General features: G+C 53.6%; 4 protein-coding genes across 4 annotated transcripts; 3 read left to right on the top strand and 1 right to left on the bottom strand.

Annotated features, from left to right (window-relative positions):
* Positions 1-594: 594 nt before the first annotated feature.
* Positions 595-1000, bottom strand: J7T55_014010 (ethyl tert-butyl ether degradation; the record flags this gene model as incomplete). Its single annotated transcript, XM_053140938.1, has 2 exons — positions 595-821; positions 907-1000. The coding sequence occupies 2 exons, from the start codon at positions 998-1000 to the stop codon at positions 595-597; spliced, it is 321 nt and encodes a 106-aa protein (XP_052996345.1).
* A 4959-nt stretch (positions 1001-5959) lies between these two features.
* Positions 5960-9942, top strand: J7T55_014008 (rna binding effector protein; the record flags this gene model as incomplete). Its single annotated transcript, XM_053140937.1, has 3 exons — positions 5960-6589; positions 6654-8925; positions 8984-9942. 3 exons carry the CDS (start codon positions 5960-5962, stop codon positions 9940-9942), a joined length of 3861 nt encoding a protein of 1286 aa, XP_052996344.1.
* Positions 9943-11134: 1192 nt separating this feature from the next.
* Positions 11135-12507, top strand: J7T55_014007 (uncharacterized protein; the record flags this gene model as incomplete). The annotated part of the gene is made up of 4 exons (XM_053140936.1): positions 11135-11214; positions 11369-11637; positions 11715-12347; positions 12425-12507. 4 exons carry the CDS (start codon positions 11135-11137, stop codon positions 12505-12507), a joined length of 1065 nt encoding a protein of 354 aa, XP_052996343.1.
* Positions 12508-16506: 3999 nt separating this feature from the next.
* On the top strand, positions 16507-19391 carry J7T55_014006 (serine/threonine-protein kinase ste-20; the record flags this gene model as incomplete). The annotated part of the gene is made up of 4 exons (XM_053140935.1): positions 16507-17436; positions 17526-18837; positions 18891-19225; positions 19287-19391. 4 exons carry the CDS (start codon positions 16507-16509, stop codon positions 19389-19391), a joined length of 2682 nt encoding a protein of 893 aa, XP_052996342.1.
* Between the last annotated feature and the right edge of the window lie 311 nt (positions 19392-19702).

The raw sequence follows: 19702 nt of genomic DNA, 5'->3' as shown, positions 1-19702 counted from the left end.
GACACTCAGCTTTCATCCGAAGATGAAGGCGGGGCGGAGACTGTTTGGCTCGTGAAACTCAGCAAGCTTCCTCAGGGCGGATCGCGCCGTACGATAGCTGCAGTGGGGTCCACAAAGGGGGATACTTTAGACAGCGGGAGCAGCAATCAGGTGCATAAGGCAAACAACAGCTCATACATGGCTAATGCTGGCTTCAGGTGGGCAGCGAGACTGCACTGCTACTGTAGAGTGCCAGCCAAAAGGTCATGAGGGCAGGGCGGGGATGACGTTGCACTGCCCCGGTTCACCAGCGGTGATAAGATAAACCCCACCACTACCCTCCATTCCCCCCCCTCCCCCCCCCAAAAAAAGAGCCGACACCTAACCCTACAGTCCCTACAGTAGCACATACTTCACACATGGAACAAGAAGCTCCCCTCATAAAGTTGGTCTGATCCCAATGTTTAATGCAGGTTTGAAAAGTGACTTTATTGCGGTTTGAAGCCAACGTCCGGTCGAGCACGAATTTCAGCATGAAAACAAGTGATCAGATCGCATGGCCGTAGCCAAAAGCCGCCCGCTACCTCCGGAGGCCTGCCATTTGGTCCCCGATATCTAGGAGCTAGAAGTCGCCCGGATCTCCATGTGATAGACCTTGGGCTCCTTGGTTGAGAACTTCTTGGCATCCTCGTAGAAGGAAGCATTCTTCTCCTCACCCAAGTCCTTCAGCGACTTTTCCAGAGCCTCCTTGCTCTCAAATACCGCCTGGAAAACGGCCTCGTACGGGTCGTCGTCGGTCAGAGACGTGGCTGCCGTCCAGCGCACCATGGCCGGATCATTCCCTTGGGGCCGCATTTCTTGTCAGCCATCACTACTTCCGTTGATCTTCGGACAGGGAAAGATGCCAGTCGCTGCCAGTGCACTTACAGGTTGAGGTCACAAGTGGGATATGCTTGTTGACATAGTAGTCTTTGTCCACATTGGACCCCTTCTCGTAGGCTGCGACGAAAGCGACGGGCATTTTGTCTAGGCTGATGATAGAAACAGTGTGTTTAATATTGATATAATCTTCTCAAACCAAAGACATTGATATAGAATATGAGTTGATCGTTAGCAATGATCGACGAACTGCTTGGGCAAACTCCCTCTTATATATTAAAGTCCATACTCCGTCCGAACGCCTCATATCTATACATTTATTTTCCGCGCGCGCGCTCGTTGCCATAATGAGTCGTGACGAACTGCTTAAACATGCGGGGTGTTTCGACGCGTCACATCTATGCGTGAAGGCTCTCGTCCCGATCATGCCGCCGTTTGCCATCGGGACATATCCCAGCTTGCCTAGGCAATGCAAAGCCTGCGGCCGTAGTTTACAATGCGATGCTCTGCGATGGGAATTCTTTTCTCCCGCTAAAATGTGATTTAAGGGGACTGCTTAAGTACCGAGGTGAATCAGGTAGGTAGAACTCCATCTCAAGGCAATTGGCGATAAGGCCGCAGATGGTTATAGGTGTTTCATGTTTGAGGCCGCTTGTCGTTGGCTCCCATGAGTGTTCGTACAACTTCGGGTGCAGCTCATGTTTCTATTCAATGCCTTCTCCATTCGCCGGAAACATTGAAGTCCAACACACGGCTCATATTTTTGAAGCATTCCAAATTTGAACGGGATTTCGGCAATTCGAGGCTGTCAGAATAAACTCGAGTTCGTGGCCACAATTTCAAATACTGCAATTAAAAACTGCGGACTTCTCCGATCCACATGCGCAAGACATGATAGACGAATCCTGTGATCTTGTGAATATTAATGTTGAGGGTATCTCACTCAAACCATCAACCGGTCAAGCGAAAAAGAAAATCAGCCAGATACCTGGCCACAGCCGACCGGCCATGAGGCAAGCTACTGTGCAAAGAGAGAATGAACAATGTCTAAGATTATGTTCGAGTAGTCAGATTTAGTACCAGGATTTGTATATCGAGCTCCCAGGTCCTGCCGTATATTTGCAGGCATGGGGACGCCGTCTTTCTCAGAACTGGCATATCTCGCAAGGCTTTGCAGGGATCCACGGCTCAGGAAGCTGTCATCCCTCGTCCAGTCGAAATTTCTCGCCGGATTCTTTCGCTTAAAATTGGTTGAAAAGAGACATTGCATTTCAAGCAGTCCATTACTTGTCCATGCCCTCTCGAGGCATGCCGACAGCAAGTTAGGCTGCTCAGGTACATAGGTAGGGTGAAGAGGATGACAAGCTCATGGAAACACCTCATTGTCGAAGATGATCCAAACTAAATTCTATTGAGCTCCAAAGATGACAAGCAACCTGTGCTCGTCTGTTCCTTCGTAAATCTGCCGCTTGTGTTTTTCAACAAATCCACCTTTGTATGTACAATATCTACGCAGGTAAGATTTGTTGTTTCTGCGGCAGAACACGGTCTATGCAGTTTTTGGCAAGGAAGAATATGTTCACAGGTTGAGACTTTCCAATTGTTAGAAGTGAGGTCGGAGATATTGCCTATGCTTCATTTAGCCTCCTGCTTGCAACGGATGGTTGGTGTGTAAGTGTCTAGTGCTCAGTCGAAAACATTACGCTGAGGTAAAAATTTCAAGGATATTCGAGTTGTTCTGAGTCTTTTTTTTTAAGAAAAGATAATGTGAAAAGAAACTACACTTCATCATATGAAAATGCTACGTGAGGCTGAGTTAGCTAGAGAAAACAAATATTGAAAGCAGCGGAATGTCTGCCCAACCCCGGACCAGTTTAACCAACCTAAGGCGTTATGGATACGTGGCATGCATGGCCCCAGAGGGTCGTTGCAGTGGATCTGTGGCTGAGTTGTCGCTGGATGCGGTCTTCACCATTTCAAGTTATCAGCCCTCGTTTTTCCACTTTGTAAATCCCACTGAAGCAAGCCCCTCAGTAAGCTCAATGAGGTCACACTTCTACTTCTCCTAAATTCATTATCCCTCCCGGGGATCATCTCCTTACAGCATGTTTTGATTGCTTACAGATTTTTTTCCCGCGTTCATGCCCTGCCAGAAGACATGGATCCAGTATCTGCAATCGGCCTTGTGGGCTCTGTCCTTGGCATTGTCGACATCATCACCAAGAGTGTAACATACCTCTCCAGCTTGCAATCGAGTTACAAGGTCGCAGATTTGAAAGTGAGCCTGTTGATCGGACAACTATCAACGCTGAAGGCTGCACTCGATCAGGTTGCAAGTCTCATCAGTTCCAGGCCAGAGATACCAAGAGACCATAAGCTAGTCAACGATCTTTCGGTAGCCTTGACTTGCGTTGAGGCCGTCATCTTGGCGGTGGATGATCGACTGTCTGATCTTGAAAGAAATGGGAACGATAGCTTGAGAAGTTTGAGTAAGATCGGTTTTGTTTGCGATGAACAGACCATGAACGATTACTTGAATCTATTGAACAATCAAGTCAATGCACTCAACCTGTTTCTCACAGCCTTGCAATGGTTAGTCATGCCAAAGCCTGAATCTTTTCAAGTAACTTGTGTGCTGATGGTAGCTCTCAAGCCGGACCACTTTTGAACAGGCTGGAGTGGTAAAGGGGCTCGAATGTCAGGGTCTCTTGCGTCTAGTTAGAGATGACACGTCGTCATTGCTCTGGTTAAAAGACTCGCAATCCATCGGCACCTACAGAAGTACGGGACCGCAGGACTTTGGAACCATCAACATAACTTTCGACTTTGACACGGAAGTATTTGCTTCAAAGGTGTATCGAACGGCCACACGGTCAAGCATGTTACGCACTCTCTTATTGGATGCTAGGCCGGACGATCAACAAGGCTTCATTGACCCAACATCAAGCCCTTCGACCAGGCAGGTGGAGTCTAGATTGCACGTCGCCAATGAGCCAACAACAGATCAGCTGAGTGTCAGTAGCACTCCTACTCCCGAGGAACGGACTCCGAGTGAGAATAGGGACAACACACCTGACACCGAGCTTCAGCAGCTGCCCTCGCCTACGGCCTTGCCAAAGTACACAATATACACTCTGGAGACTCTACAAAGACTTCCCCTTGCTCCCGCTCCCCTAAAGACTTCGTCACTGCCGGATGAAAGTCAACAGAGAGTCAGAAGACGAAGACCACTTCTTACTCGACCGTGGCTAGCTAAGCCCTCTCATCCAACCCCAACTGCACTTGTTTACAGCCAGATGGCAAAACCGACCGTGAAGGTTCTCATGATGGGTATATCTGAAAGTGGCAAGAGCACTTTTATCAAATCTCTTAAGGCAGGATACATGGGAGGATACAACGAGGAGAGCCGCCGTCTATACAGGGAAACCATACTGCAAAACCTCTTGGAGACTGCGAAAAGTATTGCGATGGCTGTACGTATGGAGGATGAGGTCGCCGGGAACATCTCGCAGCAAGTAAGAGAAGACGACAAGGCGTGCGTGGCTGCTTGTGATTTTCTGAACGATTTCAAAGACGATGAATTTGATAACAATAGGACCGTGTCAGAAGTCTCCGAAGTCAGTCTGCGAACAGATGTTGCATCAGCTATTCAAACCCTATGGAGCGAGACACGATCCTGTCAGGTGCTTGATAAATCCATCCTACAACCCTCGTTCGACGTCATGGACAATGCGAATTAGTGAGTACTTTGGGGACGAATAGCATCTTTAGAGGAGAAATGTTCTCACATTTGCTAACAGGAAAGTAGTTACGGAAGTTCATTAGACCGCATCTTAGATACGAATTATGTTCCTTCCGTCGAGGATATACTTTACTGCCGAACGAAGACCTTTGGTATAAATGAGACACGGTTTGTTCATGACGACGCTGTCTACGATGTCTTCGATCTTGGGGGTGTGAGGAGCCAGCGGAAGAAATGGATCCATGTTTTCGACAACGTGAATGCTATCATCTTCACATGTGACGTCTCGTGCTACGATACTGTCCTTCTTGAAGACAGCACCCAAAACAGAATGCTCGAGCAACTCAACATTTTCGAGACTGTCGTCAATTCGAAATGGTTCATCAACAGCCAGATTGTCGTCGTGTTCACTAAGGAGGACAAGTTGACGGCCCGGAAACTTCTCGCCTCTCCGTTCCAGGCTATGTTCCCTGACTACAATGGCCATCAGGAGAGTATTGAAGACATACTCAACTATTTGGTTTTCCGATTTAAAAATGTGGACAGAGCACCAAATGGCACAAATCCCAATGTTGTCTTTTGTCGCTCGGATAGTATAGCCTCCTCAACTACAAACATGGGGGAGATTGCCATTAATGCCATACAGAAGAGGGGCAGTTTTTAACTTAAGAAGGTCACTTGGAATCCATATCACAGTGTCTCGGTAATGCCCTCACTTCTAAATTGACTTGTCATTCTTTGATGTGAACAGTTATTGGATATGGCTTGGAACAATGCTGAGTGCATATCAGGGTCTCAAATATGCACGATGCAGCCAGTCAGATACAGTAAAGATATACATACCACCTCATCAGCTCGACGAGTGTGTAAGGTTGTCTACCTGCACAGATTTATTTGTGACCGGAAGAATTGTCCCTGGCGAGCGGCTGCACTTAATTGGAGTGAAGACAGTCTGCACAGCACAGTAGACAGCTGCTCGCAGTGGGCACGTGCATGCAGTGCTACCTGGCAGCTTCGGTACGTACCTTGATCCATCCCCACCTGTGTGCATTTCTAGACCAGTGACTCGACCTGTTCGGGGTCCTGCTGTGGGGTGCTCCCGACAGCACTAGCACCACAAGTGGAAAGGGGAGAGGGAAAAGAAGTGGGCTTCTTACTGATTAACTTTCGAAGTTCCACGACGCACTTACAAGCTGCGCCTGTCTTCCTTCCACACCGTCCTCGAACTTTCCATCAACACCCACCTCCCTCTCCATAACCTTGTGATTTGGACAGCCCTTCCTGTCAAGTCCCTCCTACTGGTTACTGTCTCTTGGTCTCCTGTATTGTCTCCCTTCTCACCAGTTGCCTGCGCACACAATGGCTTCCCCTGCCCAGGAGCTGTCTGCCGCCCAGAAGCTGGCCCAGGAACATGCTGCCGAGGGTCACCATGTCACCATCGAGGACGTCCCCGATGACGACCTGAAGCCCCACGATGCCTCTGCCGAAGCCACCGAGCCTGCTGCCCTGTCCGCAAAGGCAGCTGGAAAGCAGAAGGAGACAGCCCCTGCTGCCCGCACCCTCGACACCCAGTCTCGAGAGCTGTTCCCCGACCTTGGCGGCCCCAAGTCCCAGCCCACTGCGAAGACTGCTCCCAAGTGGAACGTCCTCTCCGACAAGACAAACGGCCACAACCCCGCCAACGGCACCCCCCGAGCTGCTACTCCTTCCTCCGGCGCAGCCACCCCTACTGCAAAGTCCGCTGTTCCCCTCGTCTCCATCCCTGGCCGGAAGAACATCGAGACCATCCGCCTGCGCCCTGAGCACATGAAGGGCCGAGACCAGCTGAGGCGTCCTCTTCCCGACATCATCAAGGACCTCAACCGCACCTCTCGCGCCAACATCTCCATTGGAAACACCAACTCGAGTGGAACTGCTTTTGAGGCCACTGGTCCCCAGGACGCTGCCCAGCGGGCCCTCAAGGAACTTGTTAAGCAGATTGGCACTCCCGTATGTCTTCCTGTCTTTCTATGAGCACAACGTCCCAGCAGTAGTCAGTACTAACCAATTACAGCAATCTATCACGGTTCCCATCCCCCAGTCTGCGCGTGCCCATGTCATCGGAAAGCAAGGTTCTACTATCAAGTCCCTGCAAGAGAAGACCGGAGCTCGTATCGAGGTTCCCAAGGACGACAAGAACAGCGCACCTGTCGACGAACTCGATGACGACGTCTATATCAATGTGAAGATCGAGGGAAACACCATCTCTGCTGCCCAAGCGAAGCAAGAGATCGAAAGGATCGTCGGCGAGCGGGCCGCCAAGGTCAACACCAAGTTGAAGGGAATCCCTGCCGAGTTCTATCCCTTCATTGCGAGCTCCAGGGAAGACCTGCTCAGCAAGCCCAATGTTGGCAGTGGAGCGCAGATCCGCATCCCGCCTCACCGCACTTGGTCATCCCAGGCCACCACTGCTGCACCTGGGCCTGGCCAGCGCCCAGTTTTCCAGCCTGCCGCCGACCACCACATCCAGCTGGAGGGCGAGCGCGCCGCTGTACTGGCTCTCAAGGCAGAGATTGAGCGTCGTGCCGCCGAGCTCCGCGAACAACTACTTCTGCAGCAGCTCGAGATTCAGCGTGGTCGTCACCAGTTCATCATTGGCGAGTCGGCGCTGTCACCCGAGGAGTTCTTCGATCAGACAGGGTGTGCCATCATTCTGCCAACTGACGAAGACGATGATGCCATCACCATCGTTGGTCCCGCAGACCAAATCGCTGAGGGTTTGGAGAAGGCAGAGCAGTTGGCGATGAGCATGCAGATGAACAACGTTGACCACCTTAAGTGGACCAACAAGCAGGCCCCTGGTCAAGGTGCAGTGCACTCCAAGAATGTCACGCGCTACCTTCGGCAGCGCAGGGAGATTGACCGCCTGGAGAAGCAGTACCATGCTCACATCAACACTCCGTTCTCTGGGGATGGCGCCCTTCCCTGGGAGCTCTACATTCCTCAGGGCCAAAAGCTGGCTGCGGCTTCCTCTGATATCAGGAGTCTTTTCGAAAGCCACCCGCCCTCAAGGTTCAGCGCCTTGGGCCAGAGCGAAGTTGACCCATTCTACTACCCTTACATGCAGAATGAAATCAGACCCCATGTTCGGGAGCACTACGGTGTCCAGGTGGTCATCCCCGATCCGTCTGACCCTGGCAGCCCCATCCTCCTCGTCTACGAGGCTCCAGGTCCGGCCAGCAACTCCTATGAGATTCCCCGCGCAGCACCATCTCAAGAGGATGTACGGAAGTTCCAGCAGGGTTTGAACGATGCCCGGAAGCACATCCAGAGCCTCTTGAACCAGCAAGAGGAGATTGTGGCCGAGACCGTCGAAGTGCCCCACAAATTCCACGACAAGCTGAAGAAATTCATCGCAAAGGAGCAGGACAAGCGACCAGCCAACCAGCCAAGGATTCGAGTTAGCCAACTGGGTCTGAACGTCACACTGCGCGGTCCGGCCTCAGCTGTCAAGAACCTTGCTGCCAAGGTACGAGCCTTCGTCGAGCAGGAGAAGGCTGACGAGAAAGAACGTGATTTCACTCTGGAATTTGACTTCCCCCAGAAGTTCGCCAACCATCTCATTGGCAAGGGTGGTAGCAACATCAAGGAGCTTCGTGACAAATTCGATGTCGATATCCAGGTTGAAAACGGCCAGGTCCAGCTCAAGGGACCCAAGGCCAAGGCCGCTGCTGCGCGGTCACACATCGAGTCTCTTGGCAAGAGCTGGGCAGATGAGACCACGATGCGACTCCAAGTTGATCCCAAGTTCCATCGCGAATTGATCGGAGCTCAGGGCAGTGAGATCAACAAGCTGCAGAACCGGTACAAGGTTCTTATATTCTTCCCTCGTGGCGAGAAGGCCAGCAAGGATGACGAGGCCCATGCCGATGCAGGTGATGAAGCAGGAAAAAACCGCCGCCAACAAGCTGCGGATGAAGTTATCATTCGGGGCCCAAGCAAGGGCGTTTCAGAGGCCTACGATGAGCTGAAGGAGTTGGTCACTTGGTTGAAGACGAACTCTTTCACAGCAACAGTGACTGTCCAGCGGAAGCAGCTGCCATCCTTGATTGGGCAAGCTGGCACTGCAATGGAGGCTATCCGCCAGCAGACCGAGACGAAGATTGACGTGCCAAACGACAGAGACTCTACTGACTCTGTCGTGGAGATCCAAATCAAGGGCAAGAAGGACAACGTCCAAAAGGCCAAGAAAATTCTTGAGGACAAGAAGGCCGTATTTGACGACACTGTCGTCAAGACCATCGACGTGGAGAGGAAGTACCACAGGGCCCTCATCGGTGCTCAAGGTTAGTTCATCCTCGCAATAAAATCGATATTTCGACTTTGGTAGCTAACCATTCCTAGGCTCAAACCTGCGAAGCATGATTCTTGAAGCCGGCGGTTCCGACGAACCACGTGAGAGGGCTAGAATTATCCAGTTTCCGAAGCAGGAAGCCGACGGCAACACCATCAAGCTCGAGGGTCGCACTGATGTGGTTGAAAAGCTTATCAAGCAGATTGAGGCCTTCGTAGCCCACCGCGAGAGCCAGGTCACGACCACAGTCGATGTGCCAACCGAGAAGCACAGGTCGCTGATCGGCCGTGGGGGTGACGCCAAGAAGCAGATAGAGTCGCAGTTCAAGGTCTCGATCGACATTCCCAGGCAAGGAAGCGGTGAGACGGCCGTCAAGATCACCGGCCAAGAGGCCGACGTCGAGAAAGCCAAGGAGCACATTGTCAACTTGACCAAGGAGAAGCCAGCGGAAACCATCCAAGTTCCTCGAAGTGTTCACCAGGCCATCTCGAATGGCGGACAATTTTTCCGCAAGCTGAGGAACGACTTCCACGTCACAGTCGATCATGCCGGCCAGACACCCCCACCCAAGATCACTGCCGCTCCTCGCGCCAATGGAGGCGCGCTGCCGCTCATCACCGATGACGAAGCCTCCGCTGACGATGTCCACTCCTGGAACGTCGTTGAAAGCACCTCGAGCGAGGAGGGCGATATCCCTTGGGTTCTCAAGGGCTCTCCTGAGAAAATTGAGAAGGCGAAGAAGGCCATCACCACGGCCATGGAGCAAGCCCAGAACAATGTTACTGGCTACCTGGTCCTGCCTGACCCCAAGACGTACCGTCATGTCATTGGACAGGGCGGCAGCAAGGTGAACTCGATCCGCAAGCAGAGTGGTTGCAAGATCAACGTGCCGCGTGACCAGGGCGAGGCCATCGAGGTTATCGGCACCAAGGAGGGAGTTGAGAAGGCCAAGGACCTGATTCTGGCTGCTGTGCGTGACGGTGTCAATGGTTCCAGGGCCAGGGAGTAGAGCAGCTCTGGCTCTGACCATCAGATGCTGGAGGTCGATGGCACGCAAGGGTTGTGATGGTTGGTGACGGGCATGATGAGTTGCTTAGGAGTAGGAGGCAAAAGTACTTTTTTGGAGTTTGCTTTCTGGGTTGCGAAGCATCCTGATATAAATAAACATGACCTCTTCCACAACATCCAGCTAGATGTGTCAGCATGAGCGCATATAGCAGTCTAGCATGGGTCAAGGTCGCTTGTGAAATGAAAGATGCGGCTGCGAAGAGTAACATTGTTGCACTTGAGTTGCCGTACGTGACCTCAGCTCTCAATTGCGCGAAGCCTTGCTCTATACCATTGAAATATGGTAGTATACAGGAGAAAGACCGCCGCTCTCTCTGGTATATCGAGTCATGCCCAATTTCTCGAGGTGTGTTTGCTCTTGTAGCCTTTCACTTACATAAACATGGCCATGGATTCTATCGCGGTTGTCTCCCAGAACAGAGACTGTGATCGCGCTCTTCTTTCAGCAGCCCAGTCCTCTTTGTTTCCCACTGCTAAGTGGTTCTGTCCTGTCTGGACTTGCCACTAGAGGTTGACACTTGGAATATACCAGCTCAAAGTGTGCGCGGATTCATCACTCCATCTCACACCATGGCAATCTACTATGTGGCACCCTAAAATCTGGCATTCTATTTCATGCCTTCGGATAGTATGGCGTTGGTGTAGTGACATTTTCACTCGCACATGGCCCTGTGATATTGCCCTATGGTGTTTGAACATGGAGTGCTTTCGCGTCTGTGTGCCTGGCTTTGTCTGCGCCGGCGAATATCTTTCCAACGTGTCGGCGAACTTCTGTGAATTTCTGCACGGCACCACACAGCATATGGGTCCTCCTCCCCAGCTGGTCCCGGCGATACTCGGCGAGCATCTCAGCCATCCTCGTAAGGTGGGTCAATACTGATGCCACTTGCTCCCCGGTACCAAGGTAGCTTTGGGGTGATGCTTCATTATCTTGACGACACCGTACCACATTCTTACTTGTTCCGGTTCCTTCTAAGCGGACGACATCACTGGCATTTCACCGGCTGGGAACTGCCACATGGTTTTCCTTCCACCTTTTGAAACTGTCCGCCTCTCATCGCCAACCTACGCGTCTCGACCACCTTCTCTCGTATTCTGATTCCTTACCATACTCGCAGCAGAATACCCACACGATGGAGCAAGATCAGAATTACAGCGCGGTCGAGCATCCGCCCGATCTCACTGCTGGTGGACTTGTAAGAGTCTTTGGCTGGTAAGTGGCCTGCGTAACCATTGCCCGAGAACGTGCTCGCCGCTCTTTGTTTTCAGATCACTTCCTAACGCCAGAGCACTGGGATGATGGCGCCCTGTTGGGTCCCTTTCCAATCACCAGCGGCTAGACACTAACATGATTTGCAACACAACAGCTCGACTTGGTCAGGAGGAGTAGCGCACGACTGTGTCGTCACCTTCTTCACCAGCGATCACGGAATAATCTTCAACGCCCTCACGTACAAGAACGCCATCGCCCAAGGCTCAGTGCGTCTGCGTAACCCGCTGTCTCGGGAAAACGCCGACGCCAATGGCCTCACCAGACTCTTTTTCAACATCGATCCCATCACGGCAATCCTGGGCGACAATGCCCTGGATCAAGTTGGCAGGATACTCTGGGTGGTGCGATATTTGCAGTTCAAGTGTAAGTGGGCTTGTGCGCCTGGGCGACAGCAGTCCATTGTTCTTCGCTCGAATGTCTTTAACAGAAGCTTTCCTCAGATGACCACCCGGGAAACAATCCCCTGCCTGGTGGGCTTGGCCTGTTGTCGAATAACCTGGGCATCTCGGTCTGCATCGACTTGCACACCATTGCACATTTCTTCGAGGTTGTACGTCTCCAAACTGACACCGGTCTCTGGATATCTTGCTTTACCGAAAACGAGATGACGAGCCACCTCCTCATCGTCACCGAGAATTTTCTAGGAGAAGCGCATTTCAAGCCGTACAACAACCCTAGCCTCCTAGAGCATGTCGCCCTTGCCGTCGAGAGGGCCACCCACATCGTGCCAGGCAACAGCAACATGTGGTTCCCCATAGCGCGTTTCTACTTCGCCATGCTGCAAGTTCTGTACGCCGACGGCGGAGACCAAGCCAGGCGGCAGATATCGCGGCTCGCCCGCTACCACGGCTTCGCTTCGGCCTGGACGCAGGTTAGCATCAACGCGCGGCCCCTCAACCCCGAGGGCATCTTCCCACCGAGGAGGAATGCGCATTTTCTGCAGAAGCCGTGTGCCTGCAGGGGCTGCAGTAAGATTATCTGGCGTGGGGACTTCTTTCAGCTGACGAACGGGCTGGTCGCTGCCGGAGTGGTCCAGAAGTACGCGCTGGTGAACCCATTCGACGGCTATAGGAGTATGTTCTGCGACTTCTGTCGCCAGGGTTGCGGTTCGCCTTGGGGCACCAATGTGCCACGTGCTCCACACAACTAGAGTTACTCTTCTCGTACGCAGACACTTGGCAGCTGTACCTGACGAGGGTCGAGGAGGGTTGGGATCGCCTCATCTGGCACTGATAAGGCCGAGGACTGGAGACGGACTTCCTGCCTATGATTCTCGATCGATGACTTGATGCCAAACTTGGCTCATCGAAAAGAAGACGATGGTCCACCGGGTTTAGGAGTCTGAAGGGAAATATCACACCCACTATCTCCTCCTCTAGATGTGGACCACACTATTGTGGTACTGCGAAGAACAGGAGGGAGAGGAATGTACAAACACAAAATCAAGAAAGAGAAAGTATAAAAAAATCAAAAAATAAATATATATATTAAAAAAAAGGGGGAGGGCATTCAGTGGTATGGGAGAATAGGAGCTGGTGGGCCATGCTCGTTTCAACAGCTTCACTTCCGTCGGTATTACATCTGAAGTCCCGTAGGCTGCCCATTATACAGCATCAGGATGTCGCTAGTTGTGGATTGAAAGATGACCCATCACAACACAGCTTCCGTCTTGGGAAAGGAACGGATGGAACACGACTTTCGTCGCTGCTAGGCTTTCTCTCGTGTTTGATGTTTTCCTTGGTGTTTTCCTCCCGGGCCGACGCGGCTGGCAGCCGAGAGTTACACACTGCCGAAACGAGACTTGACCAAAGCTCACCCGCGAAGCTCTTCTCTCCCGACATAGATGTGTACATGCAGGATGATGGGCACGCTATGAGCCCGTCCTTACCTTAGTGGCCATGCACTTTTCTCTCCCCGCGACGAACGCGAGCGCGAGCACGCCGGTCTTTCTCGCATTGAGTCTTTCTCGCATTGACAGCCTATGGCAAGTGAGGGCTTGGCCTTGAGCCCATTTGGTCCGCAGCTGCTTGGTCCGATGTTTTTGGTTATCCGAGCTCAGGATACGAACCGGGCCCGGCTTCAGCAGGCCGGCAGCTCGGATGGCCGGTGGCGCTCGACCTCACTTGAGGCCTGGTTCGCCTCTCGAGACCGGGTGTTGAGCTCAGAGTTATAAGCTCAGAAGGGATGGTCCATAAGCCAGGCTGCTTTGTGGGCGTCATCCGAGAATTCACTTCTCTGAAGGAATTCCTAGTGGCATCTGACCGCCAGCAAGTGTCCAAATTTGCCCAGTGACCCTTGTCTCTCGTCTGATGTCTTCCTGACCGTGCCTCCTCTGATGACAAGAGGGTGCCTCGGTTGTGATGGTGTCTTGTGTCATCTCATGGAGCAGTTGTCGATGTCTACGTCACCGAAGAAACAGGGACTGACTGTTCATCGGGAGGAGGGCCACTCAGATAAACAAGAGTGTTTGGCCATCGAAAACGGTAGTCCGAAGGCAATAGATGAGGTGAGGGTTTTGACTGGGGAGTCAGGAAGTCTGGACGGCCTGTGGCAAATCATTGCCTCATTTAACGTAGTCGCACACAGGACCAAGGGGGGGCCAGAAGTGAGGACCAGCTCGGTTACACGGAAGCAGAAGCCGTCCTTGAAGGTGGCAGAGATGGCGCAGAGCCGTCCATGATCAATTTATGCTCCCTGCTTTCTCCCCGGAAACAAATCACAATAAACAACCCTTGGAATAGACTTTTATTTGGCTCGGACCCTGCATGTGCAATGCTCCCCTTGTTTAGGCAACTGCGAGAATTTTCTTCCGCCCTGGCTTTTTTCTTCTTCTCTCGGCTGTATAGGTGGTTTCAAGGCTCAGATTTGTGCTGGGTTGTTGGCTGTTGGGAACTGGAGAGAGCACAGGAATTGGTAGACAAACAAACAAAAGGGTAGCTGTGTCCCAAGGTGGGATGCACGCGAGGGAAGAGGGAAGTCCTTCGTCTGTCTGTCGTCAGTCTGCATTGAACACAGTAGGTTGACTGCAGTAGCAGTAGCAGTAACAGCGGGAAGAAAGGGCTGGAATCTTGGAAGCTACAACAGGGGCTGCGGGCTGCTGGGTGCTGGGTGCTGGGCTGTTTTGACTTCTTGGCCCAATGCTCTCCCTAGTGGGGCACCCCACCACGACTTGTTCCCGCGGACCCCTGCACCCCTTCCACTTAGCGCCGTCACGATGCGCACTGTACCGCCCCGGCGAAAACACCACGACAACAACGTCACGCACCGTGCGAACTTCCTCACCAACCACGACAAAGCCACCATTATATACTGTATACAATGCCCTTGTACCTGCCCCTTCGCGCTGGGGGGTGGCTGCCAAAACTGCAGGTGCGAAAAGGAGCAGCTTCCAATCGGGCCAGTTGTTGACCTTGAAAGAAGCAGCAAACAGGGCCGCAGCAAAGCAGCAAAGCAGCAAAGCAGCAAAGCAGCAAGCAGCAACAAGCAGCAGCAAGCAAAACTTCGTACCAGCCCTGTGACTGCCCAACAGTACACAGTTACCGTACCTATCTGGGTAGGCGCCTCGCTGAAAAAGCAAGGAACGCAGCCCGAATCACCTCATCGGCCTTGACCTAAATCTGGACCTTGACCTTGACTTGACCTTGACCTTGACTGACCCGTCCTCGAAACGACAAGAGACAGGAGCGTCTGGTGATCAGGAGCTCGAGAAAACTGAGTCCAGCCCAGCCCAGCCCAGGTCAGTCCGTTCAGTCCAGCCCAGCACCGTCTCGGTCTCGTCTTGCAACGGTCGTCGGCTGCTCCCTCTCGTCGCCAAAACCTTGGGACCTTGGAACCTTGGAACAACACCACAGACGTCGCGCTACGCTGCTGCACCTTACCCTTACCGCACTAGCAGTCAGTCAGTCACAGTCAGTTCCGTCACCAGTCACCGTTGATTGACTGGCCGTCTGTCTTACTTTTGGGGTGGGTGGTCGTACGCGCCTCGACCCAGAACGGTCCGCATTCCACCAGCTTCATTGGCTTCCCCCTCCGTCTCCAACTCACAATCTCACTGCTCTGTCGCCTATCGCCGCCTGTCGCCCGACGCCTGTCTCTCTGTCTGCCCATTGCTCTCTGGCCTCTGCCACTACTACAGACACGCCCGCCGCACGCCCACCCCCTCGCCGCGCCGCGCCTATCACCTGTCGCGTCGTGCCCCTCTTCGTCTGAAAGGAGGGCCCCATCAGGAGCAGGGAGAGCAAGGGCAAGCGGGCCACTCAGCGCCTCCGTCCTGACGCAACCCACACAAGGACACCCCATCGTTGATCACCCTGATCCCTTGCCCAAAACCTCCGACCCCACTGCTCACCCGCACACGCAACTTCGAGGCCCCGTCGAAGCCCCGTCCACACGAGGACGGCTTCCATCGAAGCTTGCCAGCTCAAAAGCCTGGGGAACAATTGCCACCGTGTGAGCAACAGCCATAGACACAGTCACTTTGCCGTGAGGAATCAGCTGCATTTCTTCTCGGCGGCCCTGCTGTAAAGCCGCTTGATGCTGCAGGGGGAGAAGGAGACCCAGCAGCAGAAGCAGAAGCAGCCAGCGGCACCAGCAGCAGCAATAGTGGGGGGGTACGTACAACAACTTTTGTTAATTGCATCGCAAGAGAGGAGCAGGCGAGCAGCCAGCCCATTGTCACCTGTGCTGCCACTGCACACACCGTACATACAAACCTGCCTACCTAACCATTCATCACCACCAGCGTGGCCTTTCAAGGTTGCGCGGCCTGCGCCAACCGCAGCAAGCAACACGCAAGTTTATCAACGGGACCCGGATTGCCCTTCTCAGCAGGCAGGTCAGGTCCACGGCCAAGACAAAGCTTCCAGGTTTCCCTAGGCAAAAGGGCGACATTGTTCATTTCCAACGTGCACCATTCCCCATCCGCTCGTTCGATCGCATTGCTCAGTGCATTTTTCTCTGGTTCTCTGGCTCTGGCTGCACCTGTCCAGGCCCAGGCGCTCATGCTTAGGCTCGGCCTCGCAACTTCCAGCGCGCATCCCTCTGCTCATCTCCGTCCGACGTCTTCATTGGTAGACCGTCCAGAGGCTCGGGCCCCTTCCGCCTTCTCATCCCACACGCCCTGCCCTGTCTCGCCTGTCCGTCCATCTCCCGGCTTTCATACCGTCAGCATTCTTCCGTTTTACCTTTCTTACCCCCCTCCTTTCCGCCCGGTCTTCGACGTTGCGTTGGATCATGGACGGCTCAAGCCAAAACAACACTAATCTCGCCTCGAGCACCTCCTCGCGACGCAGACTTACAAAGAAACCACCCAGTTCACACAGCCAGTACCAGCACTCGTACCAGCACCGCAGCTCCAACAGCATCGATGGTCGGTTTGACGCCCAATCTATCCAGAGCAAACGCAGCTCCACGAGTCTGAGGCGAGCGCCAAGTGCTCCACCCGCAAGGACTCCCACCTCCAACGCGTCAAACAGTTCCTCACCACGGCATCCTCCCAACTCTTCCCACAGCGGTGCTGCCACTTCCGGTGCCACTTATTCCCAGCGGTCACTGAATCCCTCCCCGATCGTGCCCAGCAGCGAGTTTGCTGGCCTTTCCTTCTCCTCCTACCCCCAATCCGCCGGTGCCAACCGCGACCCTGCCCGCAGGGACCACTATCGTCTGTCCGATCCCCACAACAACAATCTTAATCACGGCACGGCCTCGGCCACGTCCACTCATCGTCGCCTCCATTCCAAGGCTTCCGAAGAATTCATCGGCGCCCCATTCGACGGATCTGCGATCCTCAACCGCATCGAAGCCACGAAATCCCCCACCACCCACCAGCGACCGACGATCCCACACCCTGCCTACGCCTCGCCAGATCCCCGCGCACCTGGCCCGTCTCTCGAACAGTCCGCCAGCTTCTCGGCTGCTCCTGACATCATGGCCGCCGAGAAGTCGCAGGGCGCCAAGGTGTCCGAGAATCAATTGAATGGGCCCAAGAGATTCTCGGATGAGGCAAAGGAGCCCAAGATGCCGTCGGTGTTGAGGAAGAAGTCTGGCTTCACCGGCTTCATGACCAGTCTGGTCGGCTCGCCCAAGAAGCCGCTCATCTCAGCGCCCGAGAATCCTGTTCATGTCACCCACGTTGGCTATGATAGTTCCACTGGCCAGTTCACGGTTGGTCGCCTCCCTCAACCTCACCTCACGACTGACCTGGACCCGCCAATTGAGCATGGAGTTCACCTACTAACTTGTGCCTCCGACAGGGACTACCGAAGGAATGGCAGCGACTGATCAACGAGAGTGGCATCCCTGAGAAGGACAGACAGGCGAATCCCCAGATGCTCGTCGACGTGCTCACATTCTACAAGGAGACAACAGAGAAGCCTCACGAGGACCAGAACCTGGAGAAGTTCCATGATGTTCGAGCCCCCGAGATGCGCCAGATGAGCTCTCAGCCTGGGTCGGCCACGTTGCCCCCACCTGGATATACGGGTATGTCACCTATGATAAGCCCGCCTGCTAGCCCGCGGTTTCCTCAGAATATTGAAGGCAGTTTCGAAAATCCCCGGTCACCCCCTCCGGTCCCGAAAGGTTATGGCTCCCATCCTTCCAAGGATATCAACCTGATGCCCAATCGGCCAGCCCCCAAGCCCCCGGTCTCCATGTCGAACCGTGCGAATGCCCCGGCTCCCTATCCGACCAAAGATTCAGGCATCGGTATGCCCTCAGGCGGCGAAGAAGGCCCATACAACCCCCCGAAGGAGGCCCCGACCATGCTACCCGAAGAGCACCGATCAAGGTCCAGGTCGAACTCCCGAGTCAACGTCCCCACCCCCGCCCCCGCCCCTTCCCCTCCCGTTCAGCCTTCCCCGGCCGCGTACCAGCAGCAATTGATGCAGCAGCAGCAAGAGCAGGCCATGGCCCAGGCGCAAGCCGCAATGTCTGGACAGATCGGCCGAGCACCAAGCAAGAGACAGCAGAACCAGCAGCCGACTCCACCTCAGTCGCAACACCAGTTCAATCAGAACGGTGCGCAGCGGCCCCCACAGCCGCAGGTTGGCGCCGTGCCAGGTGCCCGGCCTCGCAACCGACAGAGGCACAGCAACGGCATCGACGTCATTGCTTCGCTCAAGCGTATCTGTTCAGAAGGTGACCCTCGAGAGATCTACCGTGGGTTCTCCAAGATCGGCCAGGGCGCCTCTGGCGGAGTGTTTACTGGACACGAGAGAGGCAGCAACAGGCTGGTCGCCATTAAGCAGATGAACCTGGAGCAGCAGCCCAAGAAGGATCTCATCATCAACGAGATCTTGGTCATGAAGGAGAGCTCGCACCCTAACATCGTCAACTTTATCGACAGCTACCTCTGCGGAGGAGAGCTCTGGGTCGTCATGGAGTACATGGAGGGAGGAAGTCTGACTGACGTTGTCACGTTCAACATTATGACTGAGGGGCAGATTGCGTCCGTTTGCAGGGAGACTTTGAAGGGACTGCAACATCTTCACTCCAAGGGCGTCATCCACCGCGATATCAAGTCGGACAACATCCTGTTGTCGATGGAGGGCAACATCAAGCTCAGTAAGTGAATTACATGTGGTCGGCATATTTTGAGTGCTAACGTGGTGAAACAGCTGATTTTGGATTCTGTGCTACCATCAACGAGGCTCACAACAAGAGAACGACGATGGTCGGAACACCATACTGGATGGCTCCTGAGGTTGTCACCCGCAAGGAATACGGAAGAAAGGTCGACATTTGGTCGCTCGGCATCATGGCCATCGAGATGATCGAGGGAGAGCCTCCATACTTGACCGAGTCCCCTCTGAGGGCTCTGTGGCTCATCGCTACCAACGGTACTCCAACTATCAAGGATGAGAACAGCCTCACTCCAGTTTTCCGGGACTTTTTGTACTTCGCCCTCAAGGTGGACCCGGAGAAGCGAGCGAGCGCACATGACCTCCTCAGAGTGCGTTGATTTCCTTTCCTCATCGTTGACTTGGCGAGAGATGCTAACAAAAGATTTGTAGCATGAATTTATGAAGGAGTGCGTTGATTTGGCTCAACTGTCACCCCTCGTGCGCGCAGCACGCGATGCCAGAGCTCAGGAAAAGGCACGCAAGGGCGGCCAATGAACAAACCTAATACCCAAGTCCACTTCGACGTTTATTTCGCGCAAGCGATCAGCCTTTGTAAACAACATCAGCGTCCATGTTGCCAACATCAACACTCTCATATATCGATTCGCCTGCACATATTTGACCACAGACTTCAAGCATCTTTATGGGCCTGTCTGGTCACAATTTCGATTACTGCATCCTGCGGAAGCCCGTCGATGGCTTTCTCGTTTTATTGAGTACTTGGCTCAAGTTCGTCAAGGGGACTTGTTGATAAGTTCTGAGATTATGCTCAGGAGAAGATTCCTTGGAGACCACCTCGCACGCCT

The sequence above is a fragment of the Diaporthe amygdali genome, assembly GCF_026229845.1.
Source record: "Diaporthe amygdali strain CAA958 chromosome Unknown NODE_7_length_1459731_cov_64_868725, whole genome shotgun sequence".
In the NCBI taxonomy this organism is placed as follows: domain Eukaryota; kingdom Fungi; phylum Ascomycota; class Sordariomycetes; order Diaporthales; family Diaporthaceae; genus Diaporthe; species Diaporthe amygdali.
The sequence above is the reverse complement of the archived record's forward strand: the minus strand, read 5'-3'. Positions and strand labels throughout refer to the sequence as shown.